Raw genomic sequence first — 13,534 nt, 5'->3', positions numbered from 1 at the left:
TCGTTAGCAGTGTTGCCACAATATGAGGGCACAATTTCCCTTTCCAAGGTGCAAAATTTCCCTTTTTGGACCAATTTTTCCCTTCACCTAAGCAAATTATATAATAATAATAATAATAATAATTCGTAGTAATGGTAGTTGCAGCATTATTAGTGGTGGTGGTGGAATGAATTCGTTATTCGTTTGAAAAAAAAAAACATTTCAGTTTCATCAATTCCTGACCAGATGTCCCAGGTTTGAATCCTGGTCAGGAATCCATTTAATCGTTAATCCTCATCGTTACTATTTATACAAAGATGCATAGAAGAAACGTACAATAAACTTAAAGGAACAGAAACAAGTAGGAATAGCGAAATAAATAAATAACATAAAAATGTGTATATGAAATTCAAAGTTAACATAAACTGTTATAATGTAGTCAGATGACCTTAAAATTTCCCTGCAATTGTGGTGTTCTTAATCGAAATTCCCTTTTCCCTAAAATTTCGGCCCGAATTTCCCTGCAAAAAGGAAATTTCCCTTCATGTGGCAACACTGGTCGATAGTCTATAGGCCTTGCACACCTCGTTACCTTGAACGAGCGGTCATTCCAAAAATGCGTGTGACGGGGAGAAGACCCACGCTGCGTCTTAACCCAGTGCCCTGGTTTCCAGCACGAGATACGATCACAGGACACCTCACAATGCTTATCGCTGTGTGCAGACCCTCCAGAATCTGAACGAACCAGTGAAGTTGAGTCAGTTCGTATATTTTTTTTACAAGATAAATCATCGTTAACAATCCCCGATATAGTAGAATGACGTAATTACTTAGCCTTTAGTCGGCCAATGATCCACTGGTGGACCATCGAAAATATAGGCGGAGTCAGCCGATGGTCCACATCGTGCTGATTCAAAAGTTCATGTGCTTTTAGGACCTTCATACTTGTATGTGAGATTGTAAACGCTGACAGATGTTGAGATAAAACTTTGAAATGCCATGTGGAAGAAAACCCACCAGGACACCCCCCTCACCCCACACCAAAGTTACGCATGGAAGATGGCGCGAATTTTAAATTTCACTTATTTGACAAAAAATGTTATAACTCGTAGACTATTTGACCAATCTACTTCGGGTAACTTTTGTTTTGCAGCTAGAACATCGGGGCATGCAACCGTGCATGGATCAAAAAATCAAAGCTAATAAGACGGGTTGGGTGGGCTGCGGCCCCGAACTTTCAATGAAAAAATCATAAAAAGGGGGAGTTTGCCCCTCTTGCCACGCTATTTTGAGAAGGGGAGACAAACTTTTGCCTTATTTTCAAAGAATGGTCCTTCTCAACCGAACGAAAGTCATTTCATGTTCCTGGGTGCATTACATTATCGAATATGTGACAAAAACGCCCCATTTTTAAGATTATTTTCATTGAAAGTAAATTGTAAATAAAGCAAAGAGACAGGAAAAGAGGAATTGAAAGAGAGAGAAACACACAGAGAATGAGAGAGGTAAAGGTAGGAGAAATAGTGAGAAACAGAAAAGAAAGGGACTGATAAATCAGACAACGAGCAAGGCAGAGGGAAATCGTTGACGTCACCCACTAATTAAGAGTTGGTTCTTAACTCAAAAAAAAAAAAAAAATCTTAAAACATTTCGGTGCATTCAAGGTATCCTCAACACTTAAAAGAACCGCCATCAACTCTTACACTCTTCCAATTCCTACCGAAATATTTGAAAGAAAAATGTTCGTGATATTTTGAAGCATCGAACGCCCGATGCAAATCATGCCTTGGTTTTATTGCAGTTATCGTGTCGATGAAGGTGCGCAGGTTAGAACAACCCATCATCAAATGCAGGGGAATAGCAGGTTAGAATCCAGGACACCAGGGCGGAATAATCCATGCTTTATTGCTTTCTATGCAGTCCCCCAACGAAAAACTAGTTTCTTCGTGATCCAAAGCAATGTAGGACTATTCTCTTGGATGAATTAGGTAAAAGAAATGACGAGAAACTGTAGAAGACAAATAACACAAAAGAACAGAATGGAAGAGAATACTGATATAAATGATTGATTGAATTGCTTTATTTTACTTCGCTTTTTGTGCCACTTTAGGCTAATTTGCGAAGATGGGGATGAGGGATGATATGATTAAATTGATAAATGGACAATCACAACATCCATGCCCAGGCCGGGATTCGAACCCGGGACCTCTGGCGTCGTAGCACGATGTAAAAATGAGTACAGAAAATAGTTTGATACTAGTCGGTGGCATCTCGATGTGTCAATTAAATTATCTCAGGATCTATTAGTGAAAGAAAGATGAAACTTGCTGGACAAAAATGTCTTTCAAATTATAGCATTTCTGTAGTACAGGGTGATTCATTAGTCTGTGAAACATTTTGAAAATTTACTACAGACAAGCGATCCACTTTATGCACAGTAAAGCTAATCGGGACTGGACTTACAGTTTAAAGTGGGATGCGAACCACTATGTGCCACCACTGATTATCGAACCCGGGACCCTTTGATTACAAGGCGAAGACGCTACCACTGCGCGATCTGGTAGAACCAAAAACGATACAAGTGATTCTGATGCCGATAAAAAGTAAAAGTAAAGTGCTCCCCTGTGCATAGCACCACGCCATGAAGGAGTATAGGGGGTGGGGGGTAACGCCTCACACTTTCTTGATCCGGTCATGAGTGGGGGTGATGTGATCAGCATCACGCTCCCGACCGGCTTTACCCCCCAGGGTTTCCCACAGGTACCCATGTTATTCGACGCTGATTCTGATACCGATAGAATCATAAACTCTCCACAAATGTTTCATGTGCCCAACTTTGCTGATGCGACAGATATGTTTTGAAATTTTGAATTTGAATGAAATCTTTTTGGGTGCGTCAGCACTGAGGCTATTTTGCACCCGTCACACTATATGGGGTCCAGCCCCTTATCATGGTAAAAATAGAAGCGTGTCTGAAAACTGAAATGTCCTTACCTTGGTTAAATGCTGAGGCTAAAAAGGGCGCTCAGCACAAATAAGGACAAACACAGGACGCTAGAGCCTCGTTAGGCTGCAGTCCCGGGTGTCCTACGTGGAAGGAGCACCCCGTACACCCCGCGACAGATATGTAACAGATACTGCATTTCGTCCATGAGTGCCACAGCCGCGGTGATATGGTTGCGAAGTTTCTGCAGATTAAGGGGAATAGGTGCTCCTTCAGAAATTCTGTCCGAAATCATCGCTGTACACGACAAGGTTCTTGCGTTTTCCGACACACATAACACCTTCTCACTTTTACTTTGCGTCATAGCTATTACTGTCTCCCATAGGCGCCGACTCAATGGGGGCTTGGGGGCTCGAGCCTTCAAATGTTAACGATGTGGGGTCAGAGCCCCCCAAATAATTTTGCTTAAGAGGATCTAATGTATTATTTTGCTTCTCTTGTAAAGTTTACTCTGAATTGTGCCACAGGAACTTAACTTTAAATACACATTTGAAATGTTCTAGACCATCAAATTTGGGTTGCTGAGACCGCTAAACAATCAACTTTGGGGGGGCGATGACCAGAGACAGCAAAACACATAACTTATTACTATACACTAAGTACCATTTCCGACCATTTCGTGTGACCGTAGTGCATGAATTGAAAGAACCAGACAAAGCTAAACGAGTTACTTATTGCAACTGGATGTTATCTTCGATTGCTGATGGTTACTTGGATCCTATGCTCTTCTTCATGACAGATGAAGCTTGGTTTCATCTTTCTGGTTCCATCAACTCACAGAATTGTAGATTTTGGTCACAGGATAACCCACACGTCGTGCATGAGTAACCTTTTCACCCAGAGAAGATAGGCGTTTGGTGTGCAGTGTCGGGAACACGCATTATCGGACCAATATTCTTTGAAGAGACTATCAACAGCGAAAGATATCTGCAGATATTTGAGTCTTTCTATGCACAGTTAACAGAAAATGAAAAAAGACACGGCGTCTTTCAACAAGATGGTGCCACTGCCCACACCTCCAACCAGAGTATGACCCGTATAAGTGAAGTGTTTCCCGAAAACAGGCTTGTCAGCAAAAACCTTTGGCCTCCGCGATCGCCGGACTTAACATCTTGTGATTTTTATTTATGGGGAGCTCTGAAAGGAAACGTGTACGCTAATAACCCTCATACGATTGACCAACTGAAAGAGAACATCACAAACGAGATAAATAACATCTCCCCTGAAGAATTACGACGTGTTTCTCAGAACATTGTACTGCGAGCGCAGCGATGCCTGGATGCTGGTGGATGGCACTTTCAGCATTTGTTATAAACCAGACAGTTTTACAGTTTTACACAGTAAGTGTACCTAACCTAACATAGGATGTGAAAATGTAATTATATGATGACACATGTCTTGAAACTCTACAGTATTTACATACGAAAAAACAATTCAACTAGTATGAAAAGCAGTCAGTGAGTCGTACCACTTTTAAGTGGGACACCCGGTATGTAATTATGAGTATTGTTAAAATTTTTACTAAAAAGAGTTTCAAAAGACGATGTGCATGAACTAGGGGAGTGGATGGGACGTTCGGGCTACAAATGGCTCTCACATGACATTCAGAACGAGATCATTGATATATTAGGGAGATCTGTTTTGCGCTCCGTGGTAGCAGATATTGAAAGTCGGGAATATTTTGCTATTTTGGTTGACGAAACATGTGACATATCCATCCATGGACAATTAATATTCTGCATTCGAACTGTGAATAAAAAATTTGATATTTTTGAGGAATTCATGGGCTTTTACGAGATTCCGAACACTGAGGCCAAAACTTAAAAAAAGGGAGAGAGCGAGTCATTCATTCATTTATTTCAGTGATCAGAGCCGCCCAATAATTTTGACAAGTCGGCGTCCCTGCTGCCACCTAGCCTCAAACTAAGGAAACTGTGCGCTCGTGCGGTTTGCTACAAAAACCTTGATGGTATCTTGTTCTATCAACATCAAAATTACTATTGCCTGTTGCATACTTCATTCTTATCTCTAATGCATTTCTAAAGTGTTAAGCGGACTTATGAATCACGGTGTATAAACAGTCGATATCACCAAAGATAAAAAAAAAAAAAAATGTATTTTACGTCGCATCTTTTCCGCTTTTGCTGAATCACGGGGATGACCATAGGCGATAAATAAATTACATAGAAATAGGATCAGTCACTCATAGTACTTCCAGGCTGATACTCGAACCCAGGACGTTTGGTAGTTAGGTCGTGGCGATAGCTTAAGAGGCTCGAGCACTGAGGTAGCACAGAGAAGTATGCAGGTTAGCGAAAGAGAAATCCTATTACGATACTACAGTTCCTGTCTATTCTTACGGCGGGCGCCCTACATGCTGGCAAGGGAAGTGGCGGTGGCGCCGAGAGTTACGGCGTCGCGGGAGGAGGTGCTGCGCGCACCTCGTTCTACAAGCTGCTGTGTTACTCATCACTGTGCATTGGTCGCTTCCCCACTTCCCTTACCACCTTGTAGCGCGCCCGCCGTAAGAATAGACAGGAGCTATAGCGAGCATAGTGAAGTTGCCTTGCTTGTGATCTGTTCGCTTGTACGTGACACAACCACCTGTGTCGCCCCTGTCAACACATGTTTTTTCGAGCACAGAACTATTCAATCTGTATTGTATTAATCTATGTTGGATTTTTTTCTTTAAAAAATGTGTTATTGTTAATGTTACAATAGGATATGAATTGTTAACTTAAATCAGAAAAAATGTTGAAACTATGGAAATATAAAACAACTATGTAGTAACCTTGGTAAATTGTAAACAAAATTGTGATATAAAAGAGCTAGACTTTTGTAAGCCTACGGGACATTCTCCTGGTTGCCGAAAGGCTGATGGTTCAGGGGACGTTGGGGAATATCTTGCTTCAATCTTCGGATTGGCTGGTGTACTTGTACTCCATTTTGGCAGATATTCTACAAACCCAACTCTGAACAAGGCGTTCTCCTGCATCATCAAAAGACCAGGGTTATAAACTTCGGTATAACTAATAGGTTTAGGCCTACAAGTTATACCGGGTGAATTGTCTGTTTGAAAAGTGTTTGTATAACATCGGAAGTATAAATAAATCTTCGAGTAAAAGATCTTAATGATCTTTCATTTTAAACCTACATAGGTGATAATTAAAAATAAATCCTACACCACAGACCACGCAAGGGCTTGGTCCTACTAATCCTTAGAAGCCTTTGAGAAGTCCGATAAAAGGGTTGTAACCGACTAACATAAAGCCCTAAAGGCAGAAGGTGCGTGTCACACCAATGCCGCGTCCTTATCACTGCTTGTAAGTGTTTAATACTTAGTAATTCATTGATTGAATTGGTGTGCTTAAGTCCACCTTAATCACAGTAAACCTAATCGGGACTGGACCTACAGTTTAAAGTAGGATCCGAACCACTATGTGCCTCCACCGGGTATCGAAACCGGGACCCCTTGATTACAAGGCGATGACGCTACCACTGCGCCATCGGAAAGGCACTTTCTTATGAGGCAGATGAATTGATTATGTAAGGAATTTAAATAATATGTTATATACCGGGTGTCCCAGAAGACTTTCCCTGATTACAAAGTTTATTCATATCCCCTATATGCAAGGTAGAGATGTGAAAGTGGTGCCAAAATGTTGGAAAACTAACCAAGTTTATTTGTTGCAGGTCTCAGTAATGTGGCTGTAGTGTAGCAGTGTCAGTGCCAAGGAATCCGGAATTAATGCTCTTGACATCGGGTGGCATCTTTCCATACAATGTTTCTTGGAATTGACAGGATCTGGGAATGAAGCTAAATTCCATTTTTTAAATACCAACTCGCTGATGGCAGATATTCTAGACGAAATAATTCTGTACATTTGAAAGTTCCTCTGCACTGTTATTGGTGACCGGGTCTCGTGGTACCAGAGGACATGCTTAGCTTTTTTCTGATTTGTGAACATTTCCGGTTTTCTTGGCACTGACACTGCTACACTACAGCCACGTTATTCAAACCTGCAACAAAAATACTTGGTTAGTTTTCCAACATTTTGGCACCACTCACATCTCTACCTTGCATATAGCGGATATGAATAAAGTTTGTAATCAGGGAAAGACTTCTGGGACACCCTATATGTATTATATAAACTTTGAATACATACACAATTTTGTGTTAACATGGTGCATATGTATTTTCTTATTTTTTTACGTCGAAAACATTTGTTGTACATGAAAGTTATACATGCCACATGTACAAAAATAATTATATTCGTCATGCATTTTCTGTCTTTCAGAAATACAGTTTGTGTGCTTGTTTTCAATTATTAGCTAATGTGAAATTGACGGTGTTGAAAAAGTATTTCAAATCGTTTGTTCCAACACAAATACTTTAGCACAAACTTCTCCCCTCTTTGCGTGATTTACGAGGATAATAACGTCCTTGATATTACTACTACTGCTACTACTATACTACTACTACTAATAATAATGGCTTTATTATTATTATTATTATTATTATTATTATTATTATTATTGGCACGTTTATCCTGGTACTTGCCCCTCCCCCCGGACAAAAAATCGTGTTTGCGCCTATGCTAAAGCATTCATGCTTTCTTTATTTTCAACTTCGCACCCCCTAAATTTTATTCCCCCTCACCACCCCCAGATGATTAATCCTTACGCCGCCACTGCCACCGGGTATCGAACCCAGAGTTCCTTGATTACAAGGCGACGACGCTATCATTGCGCCATCGGGGAGTTCAAATACCTAGTGGGTTGTATTAACCTAGGAGAGGATCGAACCTGAGTAGTTTTGATTAAAAGCTTATAGGCTAAGTCACTGCACCAGTCACGGTTAACCCGCAAAACCTGTTTTAGAGCGTACTCGTATACACGTGCATACTGCAGAGCGAGCAGCGGTACTGTAGCGTTGGAAGAGGAGCGATTGGGAGGCTTCGTCTGTCGCGTTCGTGCATTGGGAGGCTTTTCGTCATCTGATTCGTGAGTAGCAGTGCTGTGTTGGTCAGTGTCCCTTTATTAATTTCATCACATCATCATCATTAGTGAAATACTGGCAGAAAAGTGAAGAAAAATAAATAACGCTCTCACCTTTGGCGCGAGCGGACCTGGGTTCGATGCCCAACGGAAGCTCCAAAATTTCATTGTTGATCCATCATGGTGAGGACAACTGGGAAGCTACTTGAAAGTGAACGCTGCGGATTCCGGCCACAGAAAACTAAATGCATCAAATCTATTTATAGTTTGGTGAATTTTTATGTACTGTTTGTAAATGTAACGCCAAAGTGTATTATTTGGGGCAACCGAGTATTTATTTCTATCTCGTTGTGTACTTCAATGTATCTATCGGTTTGGTTTTTGCTACATCTTCCTGCATCTTTTTCGATGATGCATTTAAACATTTGTTCTTTGCATTACTTTCATCTGAAGCTATGAAAACCTTGAATGTGCATCTGATGCATTTTCTTTCCTGCGTGCGTTCTCGTAAAGAGAAAACAGCTAAGCTTTCCCCATTTATTTATTGAACACTACAGGCGAATGCCCAATTACAGTGTTCTACATTTTCTGCTTTAAGTTTGTAAATTTACAGTTTGATAAGAAATATTATTGTGTAGAAATGTAAATAAACATAAAACATATCAACGCTAAATTAAATGTGTATACAATAGTTAACAAAGCGAGTTATAATAATAATAAATGTTAATTGAAGAGAGTGGAATAAAATATCTGACTATTATGTACAAAAATAGCCTACATGAATACAATATTTCAGTTATTAGTATGCACAACGTATTTATCTTTATACTCAGTATTTCAGATCTTTACCACCATGTACAAAAAATATATATAAGGAGATACTAATATAATACATTATAAATTATATAATATATGGAAATAAGATAACACAGTAAAAATCAAGGATAGAAGTTATTTACTTTCTAAACTGCAGTGAATTAAAATTGAAGCTTTTCAGATTAAAGTCCTTATTCTTCCTGAGTATTATTTAAAGGAAAAGCCTTAGGTAAATTATAAGGATATTTTTACAGTGCCTGTTTATTCATTTGCATATCGATTGTAATACAACAAGTGTGAAACCATTTATAGTATATATGTAGAAATGCATTAGTTACGTATGTAATAAAGAACCCATAGTGTTGTGGTTACGTATCGTCTTGCAATCAAAAGGTTCCGCCTTCGATCCTCAGTGAAGTGACAAGGAACGCTTTAAACTGTACGTCCAGTGCCGTCTAGCCTATCTGTACATAAAAACGACTTAAAAAGGAACTTTGGCATGTAACTCGGACAGAGAAAATCGGCGAAGGGACTCGATGCCCTGACAACGCTTCACCAAATGAAAGAAGCCGCTGAACAGGCTTGGCCCTCAAAGGGTTGCACCACAGTTTTGCTTTACTCTCAAAACTTCAGAAGGGCCTCTCCGATGGCTCAGTGGTAGGTAGCGTCGTCGCCTTTTAATCAAGAGGTCCCCGGTTCGATACCCGCTGGAGGCACATAGTGGTTCGGATTCCACTTTAAACTGTAGGTCCAGTCCCGTTTAGCTTTACTGTGCATAAAGTGGACTCAAAACACAAGCTCAATCAATCAAGACTTCGGAAATTATCTCACAAGATGAAAGTGAACCTCCAATTAAATGGTTGAACACATGGCACCAGCCGTGAAACAAGAGAATCATACCTGGCTGGTGTAGTCTCATTCTACTTTCATCTGAAGCTATGAAAACTTTGAATACCGCTAAAATGCATTAACCCGCATTAGCTGTATCTGCAACAGCAGTGGGGGAGCGAGGCGATGTGATGCGACCCGCACGCAATTGCCTGTGACATTATGAGTGAAATTGGACACCCAGGTGAGACAAGACAAACGGCGGAATTGCTCAGAACTGAAGCCAGGCAGCATCGATTCGCGAGTTCCGCTTTCCAACTTGTGGAAACTACTACAACACGGCAGTTTGCAACACTGTATTCATTTATTCATTGGGGAGACATTTCGTCTGGTGTCTTCCTTTTCACAACAACGGCTTCTCGTCATGAGCTGCTCTTCAGTTTCATGCAAGGTGTAATGCCGTCAGGGAATACATGGACACACAGAGACAAGTGTTCCCAATGGTCTCGTGAAGTAAAGCAGTGGTCCCAACTCTAACACAAAACAGTGTTGCCAATCTCAATACAGTTACCCTAATTTATACTAGCGCTTACTACTAGTATAAATTGCTGAGTGCTTGTCACGACGCAAGAGGTCCCAGGTTCGAATCTAGGCCTGGGTGTTGTTTGTGAGTGTCCATCAATTTCATCACACCATCACTCATCCTCATTAGTCAAATTGGCAGAAAAAGCGACGCTCCATAACAAAAATCAAATAGAACGGACTAGCATCAATTGACTCCACTTCATATACTTCAGTTAATCCTTGTCAGAACCTATCGCAAGGTGTGTTCAGGGGATAAACCAAATATTTCAGGTAGGATCAAGTTCTCTCTTGCTCTTATTTTTCCTTTTTCCGTTTCTTTCGGTTAATAATTTTCCTCTCCTTTCTCTCTTTCTTTTCTGTTATCATTTTCCCCCTTTTTCTACATCTCATATAGTGGTGAAACACTGTCGACTTGTTCTAGATTAGGTCTCCAGTGGAGGCACATTTCACAGTGGTTCGCTTCCGACTCTAAACTGTAGGTCCAGGACTGTTTAGCCTATCTAAACATATACTAAAGTGCTGAGAAACGTTATCGTGTTCATAGAAGCACAGGAACAGATTGCACGAGTATTTAAGTGGCACTCCGAAGTTGCAAGAGGTTTCAAGTCCAATTCATGCTCACATATGTTAATCGGGACTGAACCTACAGTTTTAAATGTGCCTCCACCGGTGCTCGACCGCGGAATCCACGACGTTACTACTACTACTCCATACGGAGGTCCCTTGGGGCCTTCCCCATGGTGCAGTGGTAGCGCCATTGCCTTGTAATCAAGGGGTCCCGGGTTCGATATCCGGTGGAGGCGCAAGTAGTTCGGATTCCACTTTAAACTGTAGGTCCAGTCCCGATTAGCCTTACTGTGCATAAAGTGGACTTAAAACAGCAACTCAATACGGAGGTCCCTTGCTTTAACTCAAAGGCTGAATGCGGTGATGGTGCCTATACGATATAGGGGAGAGTTGCCGAAATTGGACCGTTGCCTAAGTTGGACCGCCTTCGTTTTTGCCTATAAACGAGTATTTGAAACAGGTGAGTTGGAACTACTGGTTGGCGTCAGTGCCATGTACAAATGACTGAATGGTCAGTCAACTAGAGACGTTCGACGAAGTAGGAGTGCTGTTATTCTGTTTCCATTGTTCGTGTTGCAATTATTGTGCTTCGGATCTTAAGCTCTTGTGTAGGCTAGGGATACGTAATCAAATGTCCTGTAGTATATTATAAAAGCGCCATTCATTAACCACTAACTACATGTGGTAAAACTATGGTTTAGTTGCGTATGATCGTGTACCGTCATATTTTTATTAACGGGGTATAATTGCCTAAGTTGGACCACCACGTGTTTCCGAAATTGGACCGGGGAAAGTATGGACTGTGGACAGAGATGGAATTGCAAATGGCTATAGCAGCATACAATAATGGGGATTATGGGTTGAACGAGTGTAGTAGAAGGTATGGTTTGTTTGGTTTTACAGCTGACCGAATATTCAACGTGGATGAGTCAGGTTTCGTCACAGTTCAGAAACGTCTACAAAAAATTGTAGCAAAGAAAGGAAAATCACAGGTAGGTGCTGTTACAAGCGATGAACGTAGAGTAAATACCAGAATGGTGTGTGCAGTGAGTGCTGCAGGTGTCTAGATACCGTAGACATTCATACGTACATGCCTTTTGTGAGCGGTCCACCCTAAGCAACCTGTGGTACAATTTAGGAAACCAGTTGCCTATAATGGACCGATGTCACTACTTTCGTTCCTTTGCAAATCTAACTTTATCACTCTAGGGGCATAGGCGTAGCTAGAACTTTATATTTGGGTGTGCACAAAGAAAAAAATGAGGCCTTGTACCTTTTTAATAGCATATTTTGAAACACAATCACTTGGCTCTTTCACTGCACTGATGTTTGTAAAGGAATATAAATTCACTAAATGACAGTGTTGAAAATTTCTGAATATATGTAGTAGAAAGAATCAAATTGCATAGAAATTACACACACAAAATGTTCATAAATGTTACAAACAAATACATCAAAATACACATCATCTATAACAAGAGACGTCTGTTAAAAGATACAATGTTCTTAAACTCATCAATAACTTCATTTCCATCAATAGACTAAGCTTTTCCCTGTTCCACAAATAGCAAGAGCAGGGCTTCCAATCTATCCTGCTTCTGAGTTGCTCTTAATTTAGTTTTAACTTGGGTAAGCTTGGAGAAAGCTGTCTCTCACACGTGCAGCTTGTGACAGGTGTTGAAGAAAAGCGCTGTAGTACAGAGTAGAATGCAGTAATCTCTTCTTTCTCCAATGACACCAAAAAATCGAAAATCTATAGACACTCGTTTCATCAGTGATAATGCATAAGTTTGTAACAAGTAATGACATTTTCAACTTCTTACAAACTGCCGCTTATTTTCTCTCTTATTGTAATATCTGTCTTTAATTCTCTTTGATAAAGCAGCCCATTAGGGTGTGCCTAGGCACACCCGGCACACCCCGTAGCTACGCCTATGTCTAGGGGTATATGTCAACGTTGCTTCCATGCAGTACACACCCTAGAGATATTTTTTAAGGTAACTAGGCTCTGGCGCTTGAAACCACAATTTTAAAAAGCTTGCAAATTTTGGACGGGCCAGTGCCCTTGTCCCCGCCAAGGTACGCCTATGAGGAACAAAAAATACCGGAAATATAAAAGGAGGCTTCCCCTCCCCTCCCGTTTCCATTCGTATATATCGTGTTTGTCATCAAGGTTAATCTAATTTCAGAAGTAGAAGACGGCAGGGGTCCCGGGTTCGAATCCCGGAAAGGGCATGGGTGTTTGTAAGAGTCGCTTCATAATTTTCATAATTCCTACGACGCCAGGGGTCCCGGGTTCGAGTGCCCCTTGACCAGTTTCATCATATCACTCATCCTCATCGTCGCGATTAGCCAAAAGTGGAAGAAAAGAGCCGTAAAATAAACCAAACCAATGAAATTAATCAATTTCATCATATCATCACCCATCCTCATCTTCGCGATTACGAAAAGTAGCAAAAAAGCGACGCAAAATAACCTAATTCAACAACAACTAAACGACGTTAAATACATCTGGCTTACCTATACCGGGGAAGCTCCGTGTTCATGGTGGCCATGTCGATCAAACTTAGGGCTTACAGATTCCTTGCAGCGAGTGGTCCATGAGTGGATGCTGTGCGGCGTCTCCCTTGATCTCTCCCCGATCGACCGCCGCCAGTCGGCCACGGTCACACACTGCAAGCGTCAGGGAGATCCATGTTCGAACGGATCGAAAACTCAATCCCTCTTGCGGGGCCATAAAAATGTTAGTTATCCAAG

General features: G+C 41.0%; 1 protein-coding gene across 1 annotated transcript in view; it reads right to left on the bottom strand.

Annotated features, from left to right (window-relative positions):
• The window catches only part of LOC145999732 (uncharacterized), a 51,450-nt gene extending 38,118 nt beyond the window's left edge, over window positions 1-13,332 (bottom strand). Inside the window, exon 1 of the mRNA XM_083137011.1 lies at window positions 13,298-13,332. Within this exon, the coding sequence (XP_082993137.1) occupies window positions 13,298-13,332 (35 nt within the window). The remainder of the gene's footprint in view (window positions 1-13,297) is intronic.
• Window positions 13,333-13,534: the final 202 nt, after the last annotated feature.

The sequence above is a fragment of the Lepisma saccharinum genome, chromosome 15, assembly GCF_977018435.1.
Source record: "Lepisma saccharinum chromosome 15, izLepSacc3.1, whole genome shotgun sequence".
Taxonomy (NCBI): Eukaryota; Metazoa; Arthropoda; class Insecta; order Zygentoma; family Lepismatidae; genus Lepisma; species Lepisma saccharinum.
The sequence above is the reverse complement of the archived record's forward strand: the minus strand, read 5'-3'. Positions and strand labels throughout refer to the sequence as shown.